This window comes from Saccostrea echinata, unplaced genomic scaffold (assembly GCF_033153115.1).
Source record: "Saccostrea echinata isolate AGI-Se365-2 ecotype Australia unplaced genomic scaffold, CSIRO_AGI_Sech_v1 ptg000015l, whole genome shotgun sequence".
Taxonomy (NCBI): Eukaryota; Metazoa; Mollusca; class Bivalvia; order Ostreida; family Ostreidae; genus Saccostrea; species Saccostrea echinata.
This window is the reverse complement of record NW_026889764.1, coordinates 16,158,228-16,182,659: the sequence shown is the minus strand read 5'-3', so window position 1 is coordinate 16,182,659 and position 24,432 is coordinate 16,158,228. Positions and strand designations below refer to the sequence as shown.

At 32.3% G+C, this 24,432-nt stretch overlaps 1 protein-coding gene and 1 long non-coding RNA gene across 2 annotated transcripts; both read left to right on the top strand.

Annotated features, from left to right (window-relative positions):
- Nucleotides 1-1,493: 1,493 nt before the first annotated feature.
- LOC133187599 (uncharacterized) lies at nt 1,494-13,329 on the top strand. Its single transcript, XR_009721217.1, has 4 exons — nt 1,494-1,714; nt 11,712-11,786; nt 12,940-13,135; nt 13,228-13,329. It is a non-coding gene; the product is annotated as an uncharacterized LOC133187599 (long non-coding RNA).
- A 118-nt stretch (nt 13,330-13,447) lies between these two features.
- LOC133187586 (putative ankyrin repeat protein RF_0381) lies at nt 13,448-24,187 on the top strand. Its single transcript, XM_061323008.1, has 6 exons — nt 13,448-13,519; nt 13,871-14,031; nt 14,988-15,047; nt 17,417-17,476; nt 18,203-18,268; nt 22,827-24,187. The coding sequence occupies exons 4-6, from the start codon at nt 17,452-17,454 to the stop codon at nt 24,143-24,145; spliced, it is 1,410 nt and encodes a 469-aa protein (XP_061178992.1). The 5' UTR covers nt 13,448-13,519; nt 13,871-14,031; nt 14,988-15,047; nt 17,417-17,451; the 3' UTR covers nt 24,146-24,187.
- The last annotated feature ends 245 nt before the right edge of the window (nt 24,188-24,432 follow it).

Genomic DNA, 24,432 nt, shown 5'->3' with positions numbered 1-24,432 from the left:
ACTTTTATTTAATATCTAATGGGCTAACCACTGATGTTTTTTTCGCAGTAAAAGATATTTTTTAGGCTGCGAACCTTGCGATTTTATGAATCCTATTACTTTTGAGAACTGAACAAAATTGGCATTAGCTTTGCAAAAAATCTTACCATTGTTTTCAGTATTCCACTATTTGTGTCGATATATCTCTTTAACATTACAAAAAAAAATCATTTTAATAAAATATATAATGAATAATACTTCCATCTCCTACCTTTTGATTAAATCGTTAAGAACGAGTACACATTATTAAAGCTGAACATTATTGTAACCACTAAGGATAAAGAAAAATCCACACTGATTAATTATATTAAAAAGCATCATTGGATGCCTAAACATTCGTGAATGATACATTTCTGTTTGTGGATAATCTTTTGATAAACAAAGTATTCTTATTTGGAAGATACGTATGGTGAAGGTCACAGAGAATACCTAGTACGTACAATGTACATGTAGTTTTCATTTGAATATCGAAGATTTAGAAAAGTGCATGTTCGTTCACAGAAGATTCTTCTACAATTATATATTTCTTGTTTGTGAGCTTTGCAAAGCACCATAATGATTCTATACTCACATATGCTCAAGAATCTCGACCTGGTTACTCAGATGCTTTGGTCTCTTTCATCTAAATTTGTGATTCAAATTTTGCGTTTTTGTCTGGAATCTGTCCTTAAATTCATTATCTGTCCAATCCTTTACGGTTTTATTCATGAAACAATATTGCGCAGATTTTATTCATTATCGTATTTAATTTGAAATCTGAAAGCTGGAGGTCGATTCTTAGATGCTTCCTAATTTTTACGAAGACCAAAGTGATGCGCATACCCTCCACTTATCTAATTGATGTTTAAAGCCTTTCAGAACAGCCATAATGAACATTAATTTGTAAGAATTCAAGCGATTAGAATTCCTGCCGAGTAAAGTAATAATATAAAATTGTCAAATGACTTACACGTATTATTGTTATCATTGTAAACACAAAAAAGCTGTATGAAAATGTTGATTTATATTATTTCTTTCATATTTTAGTTTTTTTTTTATCAGATATCTAAACAATCTGTCCCATGGTTGGTCCTTTTTTCACGCAATGTAAGTGCTAGTATAACAAAACCATTCTGATATCAATAAAAAAAATGTTAATGAATTGCAAGTGGAGGACGAAAACAATTCTTTAGTCATAGGTATTGAATTCATCACTTACAGGTACATGACACATGTTAAAGAAACATGTTTTTTATGTTGGTGAAATGAGCATCCCTGTGTGTGAACAAAGTTATGAAGACAGACAAAATAACTCACCTTACTGTTACATAACAAATGTAAGCAGCGTATGATTATGTTTCAAAACGAGAGGTACAGACTGCCTCATCACAGAAACTCAACATTTCCAAAGAACAGTTATAAATAGATCTGGCACCAACATGATAGCTTTCCTATATGTGCTGCAAAAATCTCCAAAAGATGCACATTACATTGTTGGTAATAGCTGTTGATAATTTGGCATTTGAAATAAATGGAATTATAATAGCAGGATCAATTACTCGCTTACATGTAAAACTGTGATTTTTACATACATGTATTATTCATATGTGTGTAAAAATTTATAATAATTAGATTTCTTGGTTCTACCTTACACGTGCCTGGAGGATTTGATAGACAAGAAACTGGCTCATTTGTGGTAAGTTTTTAACCGTTATCAACAATCATTTGTACGGAATTCGGTAGGTGCCAGGTAGAAAAATATTTTATCTGGCGGCCGCCAAATAATTTTCTGGCGGCCGCCAGTTATTTACATGTATGTGGCGGCCGCCAGAAAGTTATCTGGCGGCCGCCAGATAAAATATTTTTTCTACCTGGCACCAACCGGCTTCCGTACATTTGATTAATAGTTCTGTTTGTTCATTTATTGTCTGCATAAATTCATTAAATATTGAACCACGGGTATGGTTGTCCTCCCGTGTCAACATTATTCTACTGTAAAACTAGTCTTGTATGAAAAACATATAAACCTGTAATTTAGTAACACGGCGACATCTTGTACTGAGAGTACAACAAAAGTAAGTAGGTAGATAAAGGAACCTTCTCCGGATATATTGCAGATTTTGTATAGTTTTTGAATACAATCGACAACGTTTTAGCCATGATAAAGGACAGTCCTATATACTTATTGGAAGAACCTTTTTATTATTATTAACATGAAATAAACCATGCCTCTGTTTCTTTACTGTATTATTCCTAGATCTGGGACTTATCATGAAAATGTTTAACATAGGGGAATGACAGTCATCTTTAATGAAATTTATACAAATAAAAGTGATCTTATAACTAGTAATTAGCATTTCGTGGGTTTATCTCTTAAATGTTCCAGCCAGAATCTTTAATAATATCATATCTATAAGCAACAAAAAATCTACTAGTATCATTGAATCTTTTGATAAGTAATTTCTTTTCGAATATTCAATACAACAAAATGCTATAATTTCATGTTTTAAATATTTCATGTAATAAATCGAGTATAATTTTGATTTTTCACAAGTTTACATCATTTAATTACGAAAAAAGTGTAAAAATACATGCTATAATTTAAGTGAAAGAACATGCATAATAAAAAGTCATTTGGTTGCAACCGTTACTGCAATACGTGACACTAATCGATTAAAGCTGGAATCAAAATCAATACCTAACAAAATTATGCATCATACGCCAGGAAGAGGATAAATTCACCTTACGTAGGTAGGTACATGTGTAAACAAGGAGTAGAGATACGTTCACAAGTTAAGTTTTATAATCATATGAAAGAAATTATACTTTGTAAAGACAGTAAGTCTCTAAGCTGCGGTTCTGTCTGATTAATGTTATCAAGGGCAAGCTTAAGGTTAGTATTCGTTCTAAGGACATGCTGACTGATTACATCAAAATAAACGAATTCTACAAGCAAAAATGATTTCTTTCTATACTGAAGTCTAGCAGACGCACATAACAATGGCTCTAAATGAATTCTGTTGTTAAATTCTATGTAACTTCCAACATTGTGAATTTCATGGCCCTGGGTCAGGGGTTCTGGTGTTAGGGCGGGCTCTAATGATTATATAGTGAAAATGCACCAATTCTTTGAAAAACCTCTCCTCTACTCCTGGGTATTAAGCAAATGAACTAATTACATAGGTTTGATGAGGAAGAGTGCCACTACCAAAATTGTGAATTCCATGGCCCAAAGGTCTGGGTTTCTGGTGTTAGGGCGTGGATATAATGATTATATAGTGAAAATGCATTAATTCTTTGAAAATCTTCTCCTCTGCTACTGGGTATCAAGCAAATAAACTAACTACATTAGTTATGATGAGGAAGAGTGCCACTTCCAAAATTGTGAATTTCATGGCTCCTCGGTCAGAGGTTCTGGTGCTAGGGCGGGGATCTAAAGATATAAAGTGAAAATGCATCAATTCTTTGAAAATCTTCTCCTCTGCTCCTGGGTATTAAGCAAATAAACAAAGTACATAGTTATGATGAGGAAGAGTGCCTCTTTCAAAATTGTGAATTTCATGGACCCTTGGTCAGGGGATTTTGTGTTAGGGCGGGGCTCTAATGATTATATAGTGAAAATTCTTTGAAAATCTTCTACTCTGCTCCTGAGTATCAAGCAAATGAACTCAGTACATAGTTATGATGAGGAAAAGTGCCGCTTCTAACATTGTGAATTTCATGGATCCTAGGTCAGGGGTTCTGGTGTTAGGGCGCTAATGATTATATAGTGAAAATGCACCAATTCTTTGAAAATCTCCTCCTCTGCTCCTGGGTATTAAGCAAATGAACTAATGACATAGGTTTGATGAGGAAGAGTGCCACTTCCAAAATTGTAAATTCCATGGTCAAAAGGTCTGGGTTTCTGGTGATAGGGCGTGGATATAATGATTATATAGTGAAAATGCATCAATTTTTTGAAAATCTTCTCCTCTGCCCCATAGTATTTTCATAAGTAAACAAACTAAATACATAGTTCTGATTAAAAAAAAAAAGGTGCCTCTACCAAAATTGTGAATTTCATGGCACCAGGGTCAGGGGTTCTTGTGCTTGGGTGGGATTCTATTGATTAATTAGCAAAAATGCATTAATGCTTTGAAAGTCTTCTCTTCGCCCCTGAATACTAAGCAAACAAACTAAATGCAATACTATCAATGCAAATGTATTAAATAAAATTATAATTAAAGGTGCCTTTTCTTTGCTCCTGGGTATCTAGGAGACAAACAGAGTACAAATTATAATAAGTGAAGCAACTGACAGTTACTCCCCTTTGCTAGATGTTGTTAATCAAGAAATCCTTGTATATAATTTAATTAAGAGGTTATTTGATTGAATAAGAATACAAGAAAGAATGTATATATATATATATATATATATATATATATATATATATATATATATATATATATATATATATATATATATATATAGAAACAAAAAAAATGTTTGGTTTAAATGAGCAAAGCATTCTCAAAGTCAGATTTTAACCTGGAAAGCAATATAAAAAATTGACATAAATTAAAGATTATCTATATATTTAGCAAAAGTTGTAATTGTACATAGTATGTTTACACTGTGGTGTTCTGTTTGACAGTAGATGAGTTATTGTCACAGGTAGCGTCATGGTTGACAAGAGACTGGGAAAGTTGTTTGATACTTTATCAAAGTAAATAAAAAACCACAGAGAGTCAGGGTGACTTATTGTAATTTGTGACACGTGGCAAATAGCCATGTTGTATATCCAAGTCAGTGTGTACTGAATTGTAGCACTAGGCAAGTGACAAAAACATATCTGTATATATTGAATACCTTACACAATAGGCAAGTGTCCATTATATTTGTATACTTTGCGTTCATCATCCCTGTAAGACTTGGGAAAACCAAGTATGATCCTAAGGTGATCATTCGGGTCTAACACGTTACAATAAGCAAGCCTTAGGGTATTTTTACCAGATTATTGAAATTCTTGGGCAACATTGTTTCGTCTATCAGTTGATTTTGTTTTCTTCTATGGATCCTTTTCAGTGCTGTATTATACTCAGGTGACCGTTTAGGCCCTTAGGCCTCTTGTTGTTATCAATATTTCAAAAGTTAATATGAGATGAATTCAAACCTTAGCTGACATACACTTAGATGCACCCTCAAATGCTTAAACATTAGGCTTAGGGGAAAATATAAGAGGGTGTAATTTATAAATCGATGTTTAGAAATTGAAGTGCATGAAGGACACTCACCTAGTTTTGTCCAGTTATTAGATATACCCTGCACACTAATATCTTACAATATGATGAGTGTCGCGTGTGCACTTCTTATCCGAAAATTGAAAATTGTCTAAAATTAGACAATAAGACATTTTCCGGGACATTTTTGATTGAAGCAGTTTTGATTTGTCTTGTTAAAAAATCTTCTGTAACCATTTGTCTCATTTGCAACACTGAAAACTTTTCCAATTCTCTAAATACTTTGAATATTATCAGGAAAGTCTTTATTTCCAACATAAACCATTATTATTTTTTCCACAGATCTTCAAAAAAATATTGAGTTTTCAAAATGTCACAAAAAGGTGTTGCACTCCTGACATTTTTAGCATCATTTTTGGGCGTAACTTTTTGTGAATTGAGATATCAATGAGATATTTGCCAGATATTTAGACACTATCTAAAGACATATGCTGAGACATAGAAATCTGTTTTCATTGCCTGTATTTCAGCATGTTTAGTGCAGGTTCATAAATATGTGTTTGGTCATTTTTTTATTCACCCACATTTTATTCCTTGCAGATAATTTATACAGACACATGACCTCTCTGGTCCCTCGCCTCAAACTCTTTAAATGGTTATACCATCATTCTTGACTACACTAGCATCTTATAAACAAGTTATAAATTTTCGTATCAGCGGTGAAAAGTCCACACTGCACCCATGCCCAGCATCTGTTTGCTATTGTTATCCTACGCGCTTCCCCCCCCCCCCTCCCGAGATTTATAAATTCCAAAACTTTCTATTTTTATGCAACTCTTATGCTACTCTAATTGCCGAAAGTTTTACAATAGCTATGTAGAATAGGTCCGTCCTTACCGGTGAAAACTGATTACACGGACTCGAGTCCAGATGAACGGCTTAGGTAGGGCTAACAGCTAACAGAAAATGCAGAGAAAAATGGCGGACAAACATAGATCTCCCTTTTACGAATCGTGTTCAGATTTAAATAGAAGATTAAGTTATCTCTATACAATTGTGAATTTTCAAATTCATGGTTGTGAGTAAATAACTCTTTGTAATTGTTGCATTGTTGCAGATGTGGTTTGAATTAAAGAGAAAGATAGGTTTCATATACATGTATATACAATATCTATCGTGTATTCTTTACATTAGCTTACTAACATATCAATAACTGAATCCACTTGTGCTTCCTTGTGCACCACAGATAAAATAGCATGATAAGTATAGACATGATTTAAAGGTAACTTACAGCATTGTGCATTATATCGATAGAAGAGAAAATAAACTTTAGTAAATGTAAGTAAATGCTTGTCTATGTTTACTTATAAAGTATATTTGATTAATTTTATTTATTTAATGCCGAATATGTTCTGATTCTCTTTAAAGGTTTGTCAACCAATAATTGTTTTATTACTATTTTGTCACCATTACCGACCTTTAACACGTATAGATTGGGCATGTCTGCACTTGTACTTTTATTTCCTTAATATAAAGGCAATTAGAACAATATACTCAGAATATTCAATAAACCTGGACTGTTTATTGATTCCTCATAACATCACCTTATTGTAGAATCAATACTTGTTTGTTTTCCGGTACAAAATTTCTTTAATTAATTTGTTGTTTCTATATAATTATATTTGTTCATTTTTCTTGACGTGTTTTAATGTTCCGCTTATTAAAGCTGTAATGCCGTCAAACGTCATAATTGATGTTTCAATAACTACCTTCAACCTGAAACCTAGTATCTTTATTTCAAAACCAAAAATAATAGGAAGTCTATTTTTTTAAAATTAGTTTCAGTCTCTTCATAATTTTAATAAACAGGATTTTGTTTTGTGTTATCAGACTTATACCGAATATCGATTTTATGAGGTCTTTCCATTTCAAATACTTCAAGTTCAAGGTCACTTATCATTAAATCTTGAAGCCATAGGTAATGATACTACACGAATTGGAAGATTTTTTCAAACATTTTGCAAGAATATAAACTCTATTCTATATTTGTAATAAATATTTCTTCAAAATTATTTGCAATATCCTTGAATATCCTTGAATAAGATAACAATTTTGGCATTGTTATAGTTGTATTTTGAATTTCAATAAAGATGTCCTTGGCGTATACATTTTCTAACTTGTAAATATTTACATTAAGTTATCATCATATCAATAACCTACTGAAATCCGCCTTTTGTGTCCTTGTGGATCAAATAGCAATGTTTAGACACGATTTAAAGTTAACTTAAGTAACAGTATGGTGCAAACGAAAGAAGAGATAGTTAAACTTAAGGAATATAAGTTCCTGTCAATTGCTTTACTGTATAAATGTATAGCTGATTAATTTGATTATTTAATGCCTATGTTATCGTTTGGTTTGTCTTAAATTAGCTTGTACATAATCGTTTATTTTTTTTAGTCCCATTTACCTTCTTACACCTATTGATTGGTATGTGTACCACTTTTACATTTATTCTTACACCTATTGATTGGAGTGTATACACTTTTATATTTATTCTTACACCTTTTGATTGGGGTGTATACACTTCTACATTTATTCTTCTATCTTTATATCAATTGTAAACACATGAATTAAGAGACAAAATATGTATGTCGTTTCATGTATTTCTTATTCATATATTCATGCATATTTCATACAAATTGAAAACGTCACATTGTCTTTAAATATCAGGCCCTGTAAAGTTATATTTTATAATGAATTCATGATAATTAGGACTGGTTGTGTTGTTTTATGTCTATGTCCTCTGTAATATCTGAAACTTTGTTGATGGATGCATACCACTAACTAATGGGTGACTTTTGCATAGTAATTTGTACATTTAACTATGTGTATGTACTTACATTATTTTGCAAATATTTTCATTAGATGAACTTTTGAAAATTCTGTATGAACTTATCAGGGGTTTGAGGTCATAGTGTCACCGACTCATACGGAAAGATATCTTGCCTACATATTCATGTCACAGTGAGACTAGTTTCGAAATTTCTACCTTGATAGCGATGACAAAACATGACAAAACATAAAATAATTGAAACAAATGGATATTCTTTTTCAATCAACAGATGCCCATTAGATATGTGTGAGGAATGGCTTAAATAATAGTATTAAAATACCTTTCTTTAAAACCCAAAATTCCTTTAAAGGTATGTGAATTGAAACAAACGATACCACTGCTTTCGACGTCACACACACATACAATAGTAAGAATATTCTCAATACCGATCACTGTTCGTTTTATCATTAAAAACAGACATTTCCTGAACTCGACTGCTAACATTCAATGTTAGCTAGGCGAACTTTCATAACCAAATAACTACTTGGTCAATGCGTGTCACAACATAATGATTCGGCGAGCCGTTCGTGTAATACTTAAAAAGGTCACTGGGAAATGATTGATTGTATGTTATTTTACGTCCCGTTCGAGAATTTTTCACTCATATAGAGACGTCATCATATACCGGCAAAGGGCTTCAATATACCTTTACTCGGCACTCAGGGCCATTGAGCAGTGAGAGTTCTTTATCGTGCCAACGCCTACCATGACACGGGGTCTCAGTTTTTAAGGTCTCATCCGAGGGACCCGAAACTTTCACTTCAAAGTGCCGAGCGCTTGGCGTAAGGAACAGTTGCTACCTATTTTTTTTATCGCCTTAGGTAAGTCGCGGCCGTGATTCGAACCCACCACCTACCGATCACGGAGCGAGCGCTCTCCCGGCTGGGCTACCGTAACGGCTGCTAGGAAATGAACTTGATTGGTACTTGATTAAATCTATTGAGAAGCAATTCGGACTTCACAGGATTTACATGTAATCACCTGACCAGCTAAGTTCATTTCTCAGAGAAGTTTTTAACATTGTTATTTATTTCTTAAATAATTCTTATAAATCACATAATGTGACTCGCTGATATCCGGGAATCTGTGCATGCACTGGAATAGAGATGGCAAATCTCACAATGGCTTTCCTCAGTGTGGTATTTTTTTTTACACTAGCATAAGTCTTAGTACATTGCACGTATTCCAGAGAGAGACATTGTGAGATTTTTATTATGCTAAACATAGGGGTTCTGAATGAGAATCTCAACGGAGATTGGAAAAAGCTTAGATTAGATGTAAGGGTTTACTATTAAACTAAAATACGATGATTAGCTAAGTTTATAAATTAAAAACAGACATCTACTTGGTGCAGAATTATTTTGTAATAAATACGTATACTACATGTATCAAGATGTTTCTATGACTACCTTTTACCTGATACATACTGTCTATTTTTTATAACTATGAAAAGTAGTAGAGAAAAATTTTGTTTGTAATTAGTTTTGCACATGTTTTTTTTTATTTTTTATTTTTTTTTGGACACAATATACTTACACCATATATCGATGCTACTGAAGTCCATTTCCCTTTCGAATATTTCAAGTTCATTTCCACTTTGTCATTGAATCTTACGAAGGCCATAAGTAGTGACTACATGTGCATGTTGCTAAATGTATTAATTCTGTAACAGGAATTGTCTTTGAATTATGTTAGCTAGGTATATAAATTTTCCTAACTTTCCTAAGTTAAAGTTCGATGTCTTCCTAAGAATATCTACTGTGACTTCTCCAAAATTCATTTTCATCCTTCGCTCTTCATTGCAGTTCCAGACATCTGGAAGCGAATATTCGAGTTGACTACTTTTTCTTATATTCTCTACAGTGTGTGCTGGGATCACATATACTGCGTTAAATTCTTATATTTAGCTGTGACTAGCTGTGACTAATTTTATGTACATTTTTCCCCCGTTTGCCAGGACTATCCAGTGAACCAACGAAAGTGTCCATTTTCGTGTTTTCACGTGATTCCACTGACAGTATCTTATACAGTGACTTCAAAATTCATATTTCTCATTCCTAAGTGATTGTATCGTTAGTTCAAATGCAGTAAACATTCCCTTTTCACTACTTCGCATGTATTCATTTAAAAATGTTTTCCGAACTGTGAAGACAATTTGCCATCAAATTTTTCTATGATACATAAAAATTGTATGTTAAAGTGTCCCATCTTTGCCTGATGTATTCGTCATAGTTGAACTGCACACTCTCTCATTTTTCTGTCAAGCTGAACGTGGTAAGACTTGTTCCTTGATTACTCCGTATCCCACGACTCTGTTTCAGTCTTCCAGACCCTCGGTAGAGTTTGCTTCCCTTCAATTTGCTTAACGCAGCCGTTCTCAATGGCTTGTTTTCTGTTGATAACGCTGACTCATGTTTAATATTGCCCATAAATGTGGATGTACGAGGGCTGTCCCAAAATTCCATAGACAAGCGTAGTTTTGTAGGAGCCGGTATTATAAATGAAACAATTAAACTTTGTACATAGATAAAACTAACAATAGCTAATGAATTTATGGACAAAAATTGAGAAATTACAGAAATGAACCCTGTTTAAACTCAATATTTTACTGTCTGGTGTAAGAAGGCACACAAAAATTGCAATTGAAAAATCGGTATATGATATCTTAAGTCATACAAGAAAGTATTTACTACTCAAATAGTAATGAAAATTGAGATTTAACCGTTTTTACTTTGTCCAACCTAAAAAATACAGAAATACATTTAATTTAATGTTTGTTAAATATAAGCTCAGTTCACGGAATTTTTGTACAACCTTCGTACATGTACATGTACTATAGTTAATTAACGTTACAAGTTTGAACTTCTTCATTGACTTCTTCGCTTCCTTAATATTAACTTGTACCACTAAAATAAGTCCAAAGACAATTGTTAGTTGAAAGGAAAGCGAGCGCTTAGGGATTTAGAATAATGAAACGACTAAACGATGTAAATAACATACATCTATAGATATCATCTTAAAGCAAAGAAATCTGACGAATTACCGAGTGCTAGCAAAGGGTTTTGGTTTTTTAAGCTAGCGTTTTCGAATAGTATGAATCGCTGATTACTATTCTGAAAGAAACTTAAATACTTTCTGAAACTTAATACTGGAACAGGTTTCGACTATAGTTTTTACTGAAATAATATGAAATCATCTGTGGGTTTCTCTGTGGTTTCCAAAAAGATTCCTTTGAAGAAAAAAAATCACGAACAATGTATACTTAATAATTTCCTTTCTTACCGCAATGACAACAGGTGTTAAACTGATTTTTAACATCCCTTTTTGTCATTATAAATTGCATACTTTGGTGTTAATCATGAGACCAATGAAATTTGAAAAGGTTATGTGAAATAGAAATGTATTTCAAGTTTCAATCTTTAAACTAGAATTTATGTAAACATTAAGAATTTTTTGGAGCATCTTTGTTTTATCTCGTTTTATGAAAAAAATATTATTTTGTAATAATAACCTTTAATCCCAATGGTTTCATGAAAATTTAAGTAAGAAACTTACATAATGGACTATATTTTGTTTGCAGGGAACTTTAAGCAGTGTTGATATGCCTGCGTTACATGTTCTGCTGTACGTTGCGCTACAGTTAGCCAACACAAAGGTAATTGCTACAATTGAAATTTTATGCGAACTTTCTTATTAAATAAAAATAGTCAAACTGTCTCTATATTTATTTGAGCGAAAAACAGAGAATATACAATGGCAGTAAAGATATTTTATCTATCTATCTATCTATCTATCTATCTATCTATCTATCTATCTATCTATCTATCTATCTATCCATCCATTCATCCATCCATCCATCCATCTATCTATCTATCTATCTATCTATCTATCTATCTATCTATCTATCTATCTATCTATCTATCTATCTATCTATCTATCTATCTATCTATCTATCTATATATCTATCTACGATTGTGTATTTTGGAGAAAATGGGAGGGGGGGGGGACTTTATACCGAAGACATGTCTTCAATCTCTCACTCATTACTAGAGAAACCAATGACTCTGTGACCCTGTGGCTGCCCATTTTTACTCAGAATTCCACACATTAAAACATTACAATATTATAGGTATTGAAAAACTGTACAATAATGACATTTATCGGAAATATAGGGAAAATCTATAAAAGAAAATGTTAAATACTTAATATATACCATTTGGTTTAAACAAAAGGGAGCACTATTGTCCCTCAACAATGTTAAAGAACAGTTTTGCGTGTGTGTACATTTTGTACATATGTTTATTTTTATGTAAGAATTTACTTTACGCTATTTAGAGTCCACATATATGTATCATCTAATTACTTTATTATTGCAACTTTCGCAATCTTTTCAGATGTTTTTCGTGCAATTTTTATTCTTGACGTTATCTTTCTTTTATGTAGATTGTGACGTCATTATACGTTGTTCAATGTTAGTTGCTATGCATTTAAATGAACAGGACTGATGAAGGCCGGTAGAATGGTTGATATATTTCAAGAAAGTGCTTTAAAGTTTTTTTTATTTTATATATATATAATATCACGTGTAATTGTTATTCATTTTTGACGCATTCTTAAACTTGACTGTAAAAATTTATCGGCATTTGATTGTAAATATCAGCATGTAAAAATGACGTCACAATCGCATTCGTTACAAACAGTTTCCCGAAAGTGACACAGTTAGGGTAGTGACGGAGTTATGGGGTTTGGTGATATATATACTGACATCTAATACAATTATGTTAATGCTTCATGTTCTTATTTTTTAGATGACTGACTCATTAGGATATGATTTTCCCGTTTATTCAAGAGAAAACTGTCCAACGAATGCCAAAGAATTGTCTGATGCATCTGTTAGGTTAAATTGCAACGATACACATGGGTAACATTGTGTCCCTGATAAAAATTTCTCATCTCTTATAGAATTTTGTTATCCGAGAGGGAGACGTATTCCTTTTCAAAAAGGTAATTTTTAATTTCTAGAATGTTTATATTTTTGCCATTATATTGATAATTGAACGTTAGATAAAATGCATTGAAATTGCACATACTTTTAGGGAATTGTTTGGAACTCGCCTATACTGGAATTCTAAACCACGTCAAGTGTGGTCATTTCAGCTATGGTTGTCCTGACAAGGATTATTTCAGCAATGAAATTTATAAATGTAGGTTGTCAATGTGCAAAGTAAATAAAAATCAAAAAAGTATTAAAAATATATTTTTCTGAAGAATTACATTCTGCATATGATTTTAATGTTTTCCTACAGATCCAGCATGTTTAAGTCTTGCTGAAAACTGCTTCGCAGCAGATCTTAGTTGCTTGAAAAAACGCTACTTCATGCAAGCGCAGTAAGTACAAGTCAGGTCAAATGATTTTATTTTATGCACAGGTAAATTTTCCTCAAAATTCCACAAACTTTATGCACTTTAATAACTGAAGGATTTGTTTTTCTTTATTTCATATCATTTGGTTTTTTCTATAATCTAACAAAAAATATTATAAACCCTATTTGATTCAATAGAATGCCTTTATATTTGCTCTTCTTTAAGAAAAAAAATGTTTGAACTCTATCCCCATGTCTTTGTAGGAGACAATGTTTACATGTATCTAGAATTAAGTAAGAACTATCAAGACAGAAACCCTTCACACACCCTACCTCCAAAAAGTTCCACATTTTGTTATATGTGTTGTACTTTTAGGATTGAAAAAGAAAAGGTAAAGTGTACCTGTCCAGTAGAGCAGTCAACCAATTGAGAAAACACCGTTACAGCTTTAACTGTTGCGGTTATCGCTATTTCTGTTTTGCTTTCGGCAGCGATTTTAGTTCTTGTCATCCTTTGTCTGAAGATTCATAAACAAAGTAAGTCATTGGCTTCTTTTAAACCAAGGATTTGTAGCTTATTTCCGATTTCATACATATATTAAAAGTACTAATATTTATCTCTTCTTCAGGATGAAATATATAGCTACTGGGTAAATTAAAGAAGAAACATTGAATATCCATATTTTTTCACATCTCCCGGTCAATCTTAAATAAAACTGACTTTAGATAATAAAAATGGTCTTTTGTATTATGATAATCTCCATGATCGGAAGGTCGTTGGTTCAAACCGCGACTGACCTAAGACGATAAAAATAGACAGCAACTGTACCTTCGCCAAATGCTCGGCACTTTGGAGTGAAAGTTGCGAGTCCTTCGGATGAGACCTTAAATAAAGGACCCTTGACACGAAGGTGTTGGCACGATAAAGATCCTTCACTGCTCAATGGTCCTGAGTGCCGAGTATAGATCTAAATTTGAAGTCCTTCACCGGTAAAAATTCACCGAGAAAAATTCCCGAACTGCACGTTAAACTACTTACAATCAATCGTGTATTATGGTAATTAGATAAAATTAAAAAGTTATTATCAATTAACGATATCTTAATACTTGCGTATCCACTATTTAATCCTATACTCAATAAAGTTTTACTGCATCAATAAATTACACAATTCAGTTAAGTATTTCATCAATGATGAAAACCAAATCTATGTTTGACCTTTGGCAATGTAGGCTACGACCTACATACAAAGAAAGCACAGAAATAAAGAGCACATGGTCACTACGGATAATTGTAATGTTACCTTCAAATGGATATCGAATCAAGACATAACCACATACATGTCTTATTATATGATCATCAAAAAATGAAACAGTCAAATAAAGAAAAACGAAAATTGTGTGTATTTTCCTTTAAAAATTTAAGCCATCACTATGGAAAAGCCTTTTCCACAAATTAAAATAAAGTAAAATAAATATAATTACTTTTAATTCAGATTCCTTTCCACCATTTGAAGATAGGGATGAAGAAGTTAAGACAGATAAACAAAGAGAAGGTTAGTTACAAAAATATGTGTGTATTGGTGTTTTTTTTTTTTTTTTTTTTTTTTTTTTTTTTTTTGAAGAAAAGAAGATATTTTCTTATTTTTATTTAATTTCGAATGCATGAAATTGAATGAAAATCAATACTATACATGAGTGTATTTTGTTCTCGAAGCATTCAAGAAGCTAACACAGTGGATTTGAAATGCATTATAAAAATCTTCAATGTATTCATATGAAATCTTTTGACATGCAAAGGAGTACATTTTTAAAATTATGAATATGTATATTCTTTTACAAGGTATGACATGTATAAATAAGCGTCCACCTAGCTATAAACACTTTAATTTAAAATAATTCAATTCAATTTATTGACATCACCATGTTGGCATACAGTCAAAAATAGAAATCAAATGACAGATAACAGAAAAAAGAAGAAGAATATTATAATTGCATGCAATTCAATTTTACACAATTTCTTATAGACTCTGGGATTGTTTCCTCTGCATAAAGCATTTATCTAAGTAGATACGTAAACGTTTTGTAGTATTATAACCACATGGGTTAACAATTTCTTTAATGGAATCAGTACCACAGTATAATTTATCATGAAAAATATCACAATATTGAAATCGAAGATTGTCATACACAGGACAGTAAAGTACAAAATATTTTTTCATTTTCAACCAATAATTTACAAGCATAGCATAAACGTTTTTCCTTAGGAATTATTGGTTTACAGCATCTACCTGTTTCAATGAATAGTGAATGTGCACTGATTCTTAATTTTGTCAGCTGTTATCTTTCATGCTTTTTCAAAGGAAACTTTAAGTAATCCTGCAATTTATAATCAGTACAGTTTAAGATTTTACTATAAAAATAAAGTTTCCCTGAGTTAGAAGATGAGATTTTGCTCAATTGTTCAAAGGTCATATCAACAAAGTTTTATTTAATTTAAACCTCAAATCCTTATGGGAAATATTTAAAGAAGTCAAGTTTAGTTTTTGTTGAAGATTGAAAATCTTGCTAAAGCACAGGCTAATAACAACGGAATTTTTATGCCCCGTAATCGAAGATTCGGGTGCATATAGTTTTCGCCTTGTCCGTCCGTGCGTCTGTCTGTCTGTCTAGTTGTCTGTATGTCCGCAAAAACTTTAACCTTGCTCATAACTTTTGATTGGTTGGAGCTATGGCTTTCATATTTCACCTGTGTATTCTTTGTGACAAGACCTTTCCTTGGGTACCATAAAATTTGACCTTTTGACCTTGACCTTGGAGTGTGACCCACTTTTGCAATATTTTTTCAGACTTTAACCTTGGCCGTAACTTTTGAATAGTTGGTGCTAGGGCTTTCAAACTTCACAGGTGTATACCTTGTGACAAGACCATCCTTCAGATACCAGCAACTTTGACCTTTTGACCTTGGAGTTTGACCTACTTTTGAAAAAACGTTAACCTTGGCCATAACTTTTAAACCATTGATGCCAGGGCTTTCATATTTCACATGTGTATACCTTTTGACAAGACCTTTCTTGGGATACCAGAAACTTTGACACTTTGACCTTGACCTTGGAGTTTGACCCTGTTTTGAACAACTTTAAACTTGGCCATAACTTTTGAACGGTTAGTACTAGGGCTTTCGTCCTTCACATATGTAATTCTTGTGACAAGTCCTTCCTTTGGATACCAACAACTTTGATCCTTTGACCTTGGAGTTTGACCTACTTTTGGAAAACTTTAAACTTGGCCATAACTTTTGAACGGTTGGTGCTAGGGCTTGCATACTTCACATATGTAATCGTTGTGACAAGACCTTCCTTTGGATACAAACAACTTTGACCCTTTCACCTGGGAGTTTGACCTACTTTTGAAAGACTTTAACTTTGGTCATAACTTTTGAACGGTTGGTGCCAGGGCTTTCATATTTCATATGTGTATTTATTGTTAGAAGGCCTTTCCTTGGGCACGATTAATTTTTATCCATTTGAACTTGATGTTTGACTTACTTTTGAAAAACTTTAACCTTTTCCATATCTATTCAAGGTAGCTGCTAGTGTTTTCATATTTCAATGGTATATAACTCGAGACAAGACCTTAGTTTGGGTACCAACATATTTGAATTGTATTTGAAAAAAGTTTTGATATGAGTTGCCATACGGGGACATCAGTGTTTCACAAACACATCTTGTTTTTTCTAAGGACATTGAATTAGAGTTATAGTATGTGTTACATGCATGTATTGTCTAATCGTCAGGAATTAAAGCTCTGTCGAAAAAATAAAAAAAAATGCCTAGTGTCTCTTTCTCGACAGAATTAAGTATTTACTGTAGGAAATGCCCTTTACAACATGAAATAATAATAGTAATTTTTTTTTTTTATTCAGAATTTATTCCATTAGTTGGTTCTTCCAATGGAGATATGCAGCCAGATCTTCGTAGTGAAGGTTATCTTTTTTTTTTAAATATAAGTTATGTATTTGTTCTACCATTGGAAAAATATACTCACTCAAATACTGAAGAATCTTGTACCTATATACTATGGCAAAGAACTTCCTATTCAGTTTAGATATTATTGAATATTCTCACGGAATCTGTTGGGGATTTTTAGACTTTGAAATAAATGCCATCCATGAATCATTTCACCGAAATAGTTAAATATGAACACTGATTTGTACTTGCACATGCCTCTTAAAGAAGCATAAACAAGTCAATTAATACCTCAAATAAAGCGGATCGAAAAAATCTAACTTCCGGTTGCAGTCAATTATCAATAGTAGAAAATGAATATGGATAAACTGGACTGGATATACATATATTGTAACGTACTATTTTTTCACCGATAGTTAGATTGAGTCGACAGGGAAAAATGTATTTTTCATTTACTATAAAATACATTAGAGTCATAGTACTTTTGATTTTTTTCTTACGGAAGTCGGTAAAGTATTTTAAGACAACTTAGAAATCGCATCCAATATGAAAGGATCAACTAGGATATGTGTCCTAAGAAGTTTTAATGGAAAATTTATTTTTGATTAGGGGTGCTAATATAGAATTTCTTTGAACCGTTATAAATTACTACATGTTCATACATGTACATGTTTATTTAATGAAATATGAAAACCTATTAAAATCATGAATAGAATAATGTTTATTTTCTGTATACAATACAGATTTGACCGATAGAAGTACATCAAAAGATACCAAGCGTCAAATCGATATTAAGACTCATATGTCAGGTAAGAATTAAAAAACGCCTTCCTTCTGTTTTTTTACACATGAGATACATCGCGGGTATGTTAAGGCTACACCCAGAGATATCCTACTTGCCTTTACAATATGACGTCATAGTAAGCTGTATGACGTGATCTTTACAAATAATGATTTCTTAATTGCTATATTTAAAGTTTAATTTAAGGTCCAAGAAATGAATGGAATCATTCAAAAACATAATATAAACTAATTCATGTCATTTTTGGGTGGTATAAATAGCTAAGTATTTATCACGGGGGCTAAATACCAAACCCATGACGTCATAACTATTGATCAAATATTTGCCGAGTAAAATGAAACGTGACGAGAATTCATGTAAACAAATATATGAAATGGGAGTTTTAAAGCATATACCTTGGATGTTATGTGTGATTCATAAGGAATTAAAGATTATGAATCAGGTACGCTGATATATTCTTATCATGTTTTCTTGTAATGAACACAGGCAGTGCTTTGAAATCCCGATCAGCCTTTCCTCTGTCGCTCTATAACAACAATGATGCAAAAGTTCAACACTACGCCGCATACTGTGAAACATATTTTTTGTTTGTATCGAAAGCTTGTATTCTATAGTACTTGGAAAGTGCTGCTAGAATCGTGTGGTTAACATAAATTGATGATAATTCCTTGATCGTAATTATAAAATGTAAAAATTTTGGTAAGGTTTCATGCGAAACTCTGGAATATTTTTTTCTGTGTTTGGAGAGTAGGATTCTAGCAGCACTTTTCATGGTCCAGTGATGTTTTTACATAATTATTTTCACAAAAAGAAATCAATTATACCCGGGGTAGTGTTGAACTTTTCACTTTTTCATTAAGGCAATTTTTCTATTTATAGACGTCACGTGATGACGTCGTAGTGGAGTGCTTCTTTTAGCCTAAGACTCAATGACGTCTATACAATGGATAATAATAGTAAATGTTTTATCTATGGCTTTTCCGATTTATCAATGTTACATTTTACGAAAAAAGTCTAAATTCGCCGAAATATGATCTGTGTACTGCCTTAACGTACCCGCGATGTTTGAGGGTTCTCCATAAAGTTCGCAGACAAATGCTATAATTTTCTTAATAATGTCCGGATTGGCAAACATGTACGATAATACTTTAAAGTAGAAAGATTTTATTTACTTACGAGGTCATTGTATCGACCATATAATTTGCGAAATGTTAAACAAAACTGTTGATGTCCTTGTATCATCAACTTTTATCTCAGTAGCTTGCCTTGTTTTGCACATTGTGCATACTAAGAGAGCATACTCTTGTATATCGAATCAACTGGGAGAGATAAACTCTATATACAGGTGACATTGAATCTTGTATATTGCTACACAAATAAGGGAATTGGCGAAAGAAAATTTGGTCATCACGTTTTTCACAAAGATTCGGTGTAAGTTTGCCATTCATGTCTTTTTCCTAATAAAATATCCAAATATATGACAAAAAATAAATTAAATTACAATCATTTTTATAAAGAATAAATTGAACAAGAAATGACATTTTTTGGTGCAATTTTTTTATAATACCTGTGAATAGATACAAAACACACTATATGCGCAGCCTCTGATGTAACTTTACATAAAATCAAAAGATCATAGTTTGGATATTATTATCTTTGAATAAAACTATCTGGGATCAATTTTTCAGTTGTTACTGTTAGAGCGTTTCCGCAACACAGGACCTACAAGAACATGTATATCAATTGTCTTTTGTATCATGATAATCTCCATGATTTTAACAAATATTCTATTTTGTTAAAATATTTGTTTTCAAAAAGACCGTTGGCACATTTAATGCAAATTTTTCTCTTAGACTATTTTAAGAAAATAAGACACATATCTGATAGAAATATTATATTCATTTCCGTTGTCAGAAACATGTTATGACGATTAAATGCTTAGTGTTCTGGCAATGTTTCTGGATTTAAATCTGGCATTTTCATATATCATGTTGCACATACCATCGGTAATTTTTGGTGTCCCTTCAAATTTTGATCGACCAGTTTGACTTTTATATTTTAACTCTCCTTTCTTTTTACTTCTGAATTTCTGAATCAATCTGAAAACTTTAGACCGTCAAAGATTTTTCTTTCCACGTATAAAAATCATATCTTTAATATGAGTTCTTCGGCGATTTATGAAAAAAGCAGTTTTCATTTCCACTCTCATGTTCATCTTCTCGGCAGAGATCATTTTAAACAGTTTTCAGCTCAGTGTAGTGACCATGCATACTTTGAAAGTGAATTTCTTTGCGAGGACAATAGGAAAAATCATGGGGTTTTCTGTTATTAGGAGCTCTTTCATTGAACGTTTCAGCTGTGAAAAAAATAAAATTGAATAGATTTACATTTACTATGATATACTGTTTGTTGCATTATTTATTGAACTACCCTCGTATAACATCAATTTGCTGAATTCCGAGTAGCAAATAATTATCCTGATAAATGTAAGCGTTTTCTATATAGTAAAAATTCCGGAAAGCTGATCTTTTACGCATGGGGAATGATAAAATAGTCTTTGTTTTTGTAAGGCCAATTATTTAAATTGTATTTTAGAGGAACTAGGATTTAATTTTGCATGTGGAAATCCAACTTACACCCATAGCTCCTTTTCTAAAGAGTAAATTCTGCAAAATCATGTGTCCGTTTTAGATATTTTTAATATTCCCAACAATCAAAATGAATTTGAATTACCATAGCTTTACTGGGTTTCTAAACTTCATAAAAAATCCTTACAAATAAAGATACATAGCGGGTTCCAGTAAATGTTCCACCAAGCCCTTTTCTTTACTCTTCACTAAAATAGTTACTGTAATGAAAGAGAAACTTCAGGAGTACTGTACGACAGTATATACGAGAAGTGGTGTAAATCAAATATGGATACTTTTAAATTTTAAGGAACTTTTAGAAAATTTAAAATCACAAAATTTTACTAAAACCAATAACACCAAAACGTACGAATTTTCAACACTTTATACAACCATTCCCCACGATAAATTGAAATTCAGACTTACTGATATCATAGACAGCTGCTTTTTCAATAAAAATGGAACTCGTAAATATACTTACCTTGTCATTGGTCATTTGCAAAATTATTTTGTTTAAAAGCATTCTGATTGTACACACAAGTACTTTGAAGTTGATATTAAAAAGATGTTTGAATTTCTGATTGGCAATATGTATGTAGTTTTTGAGATCTGGTCTTCCAACAATCTGTTGGAATTTCTATGGGTGCCAATTACGCCCCGTTATTAGCAGACCCATTTTTGTATTCATATGAAGCAGAATGTATTCAAAACTTCTACATGAGAAAAAAGAAAACATGTGCTGTGGCCTTCAACTCGACATTCCGATATATCAACGACGTATTATCAATTAACAATAGTTACTTCCATTTCCTATGTCGACTCGATATATCCCAGTGAGCTTGAAATAAAAGATACCACAGAGTCTGACGCATCGGTTTCTTATAATATGTTTTACTAGAAAAAGACGTTAATGGTAACATAACAACAAAGCTTTCTGATAAATGTGATGACTTCAACTTTTCAATCGTTAACTTTCCTTCCTTATGTAGCAATATACCCTTATCACCTGCATATGGGGTTTATGTCTCTCTGTTGATTCGATACGCAAGAGCATGCTCTAGGTATGAACAATTTCTAAAACGAGGCAGGTTATTGATAAACAAGTTGATGAAACAAGGATATCAACAGTTTCGTTGTCCTTGTTAGCACACACAACCTATCATTGAGTTAAATGCTGACTGACGTTTTTCATACTAATTGTTAGGCCAATATTTATACAATGAACTGTCTACGGATTTTCCGTTTTTTCCCCCGATCATGACAAGGAGCACACGGCCGGTGTGACCGGTCGGCAGGGGGTGCTCACTCCTCCATGGCACCTTATCCCATCTCTAAATTTTAAAGTTCGTGTTTGCTCTGCTCCAAATTTGTATCGTTTCATTTGACTTTCAAGATTGAATACTGTTCATTATCTTCTTATTTCATGAATAGAGAGTCATCCCCATCTCTAAATTTTAAAGTTCGTGTTTGCTCTGCTCCAAATTTGTATCGTTTCATTTGACTTTCAAGATTGAATACTGTTCATTATCTTCTTATTTCATGAATAGAGAGTCATCCCCTACGAGACAATTTACTAATATGCAGTAATCATTTCAGGGGAGAATTCACCTAGGCTTTATTTGACAGCGGCATCAACCTTTTAAAATTCCATTTTAAGAAATTAAAAATACTGAAATTTCTTTTTTGATAAATAATTTCATATTTTAATAAATGTACGTTAATTAGTTACCATTGATTTTGAATATTTTTTTTATTGCTTTTCTTTTTCGCTTGAGTTAAATTTTACTAAATTATTCTTCTTATTAATATTATTTTTTATAGCATTAATGAATTAGAAATTTGGTATTTAGTTCTTGTTTTTATATTGACATGAAATTGAAGATATCTTAATGCACTGACTTTAGAGTGAATGATATTTGCCTTAACAATTGTTTTTAGTGGACAATGACAAAGGGATTTTCGTCGATTTCACAGTTGAAGATTCCGAATTATTTGCCCTCTTAAAAAGACAATGTGAAAATGGAGTATATATAGGGTTTCATTATTTAAATGACACAAGAGTTATTAAAAGAGGAAAACATAAAATTTTATGTCAAAGAGATGAAATTGGGTGTACTTTATTGCATTATGCTGCCAAAGGGTCTATTGCAATTCTCGAAGAAATAATACGAACCAGTAATGAAGTACAACTTGACATTAGATGTTTTCAAGGACAGACAGTTCTGGACTACGCAATTAAATATCAACAGAAAGACATGAGTGAATTCTTGATAAGTAAACACAAGGAACTTTTACTGGATAATTCCACTTCTACATCTCAAGGAATCAACCCATTCCATTGGGTTGCATGGCATGGTGATTTAAGTATGTTTTCTGTCTTAACACAGACTGATATTGATCTAAAAACGAAAACTAAAAACGGCTTAAATTTGTTAGATATTGCAATCATGAGAAACAAATACGAATTTTGTGAAAGCATGATAGAGAATGAAAATATGCTACAAAATGATAAACAAGATGAATGTGGTTGGAATGTTGCTCATTATGCAGCATTTTCAAATAATGTAAAAGTTTTACAGCTTTTAAAATCGAAAAATGATAGCTTAATTATGGCTAAAACAAAAACAATGAAAACAACTCTACACATCGCATGTGAGTATGGGAATTTTGAAGCTGCTTCATTTATTACTGAACATTTTGAAGATCTCCTAAATTGCACGGATAACCTTAAATGGAATGCGCTTCATTATGCGAGCAAGGGTGGAAACACACAAATTTTTCATTTATTGTTGGAAAAGGGTATGGACATTGCCTCTCTGACAGAAGAAGAGAAAACTGTACTGCACATAGCATGCACTAGTAAACAAGTAAAAATCTGCAAGCAAGTTGCCCACATATTTTATGATGATCCTGAGAACCAATGGCTAATAAATAAGGAGACAACAAACAATAAGTGGATGGCTGCACACTATATTGGGGTTGAGAAGAAAGGTGATGGAAGTGAGGAGGAAATAGTTGATATTCTTTTGAATTGCAAAGCAAAACTGTATAAGAGGACCAAACAAGGATGGTCCGTCCTTGATATTGCAGTCGATCATTTAAATGTACGTCTCGTAAAGCATCTTTTGTCTAGTATACATTATAGAACCAAATTTGGTATTTCAAAGGAATCGCTTGCTGACAACATAAACAAAACAAAGGATAAATGCATCTCAAAAATTCTTAGCAATACTTTGGATGAAATGACAAACCAATAATACATTATTACATGAAGTAAGAAACATTTAATGCTTTTCAAGCCGTCGCACTAGAAAACTGTGTTTTCTTCATATATTCTTGAGTTATTTTGGAATAAACTTTCAGACATATTTTCATGTTCACTTAATGGTTCAATCATTTAAAGAAAGCTAGGTAGCAGGTACATGGTGGCTATCGCATCAACGATTAGCAATGACTGCAAAAGAATGTATTGACATTATTTTCAAGACTACCGGATCAAAGGATTAGCTGTGATTTGCAAGAGAATGTATTGATATTATTGATA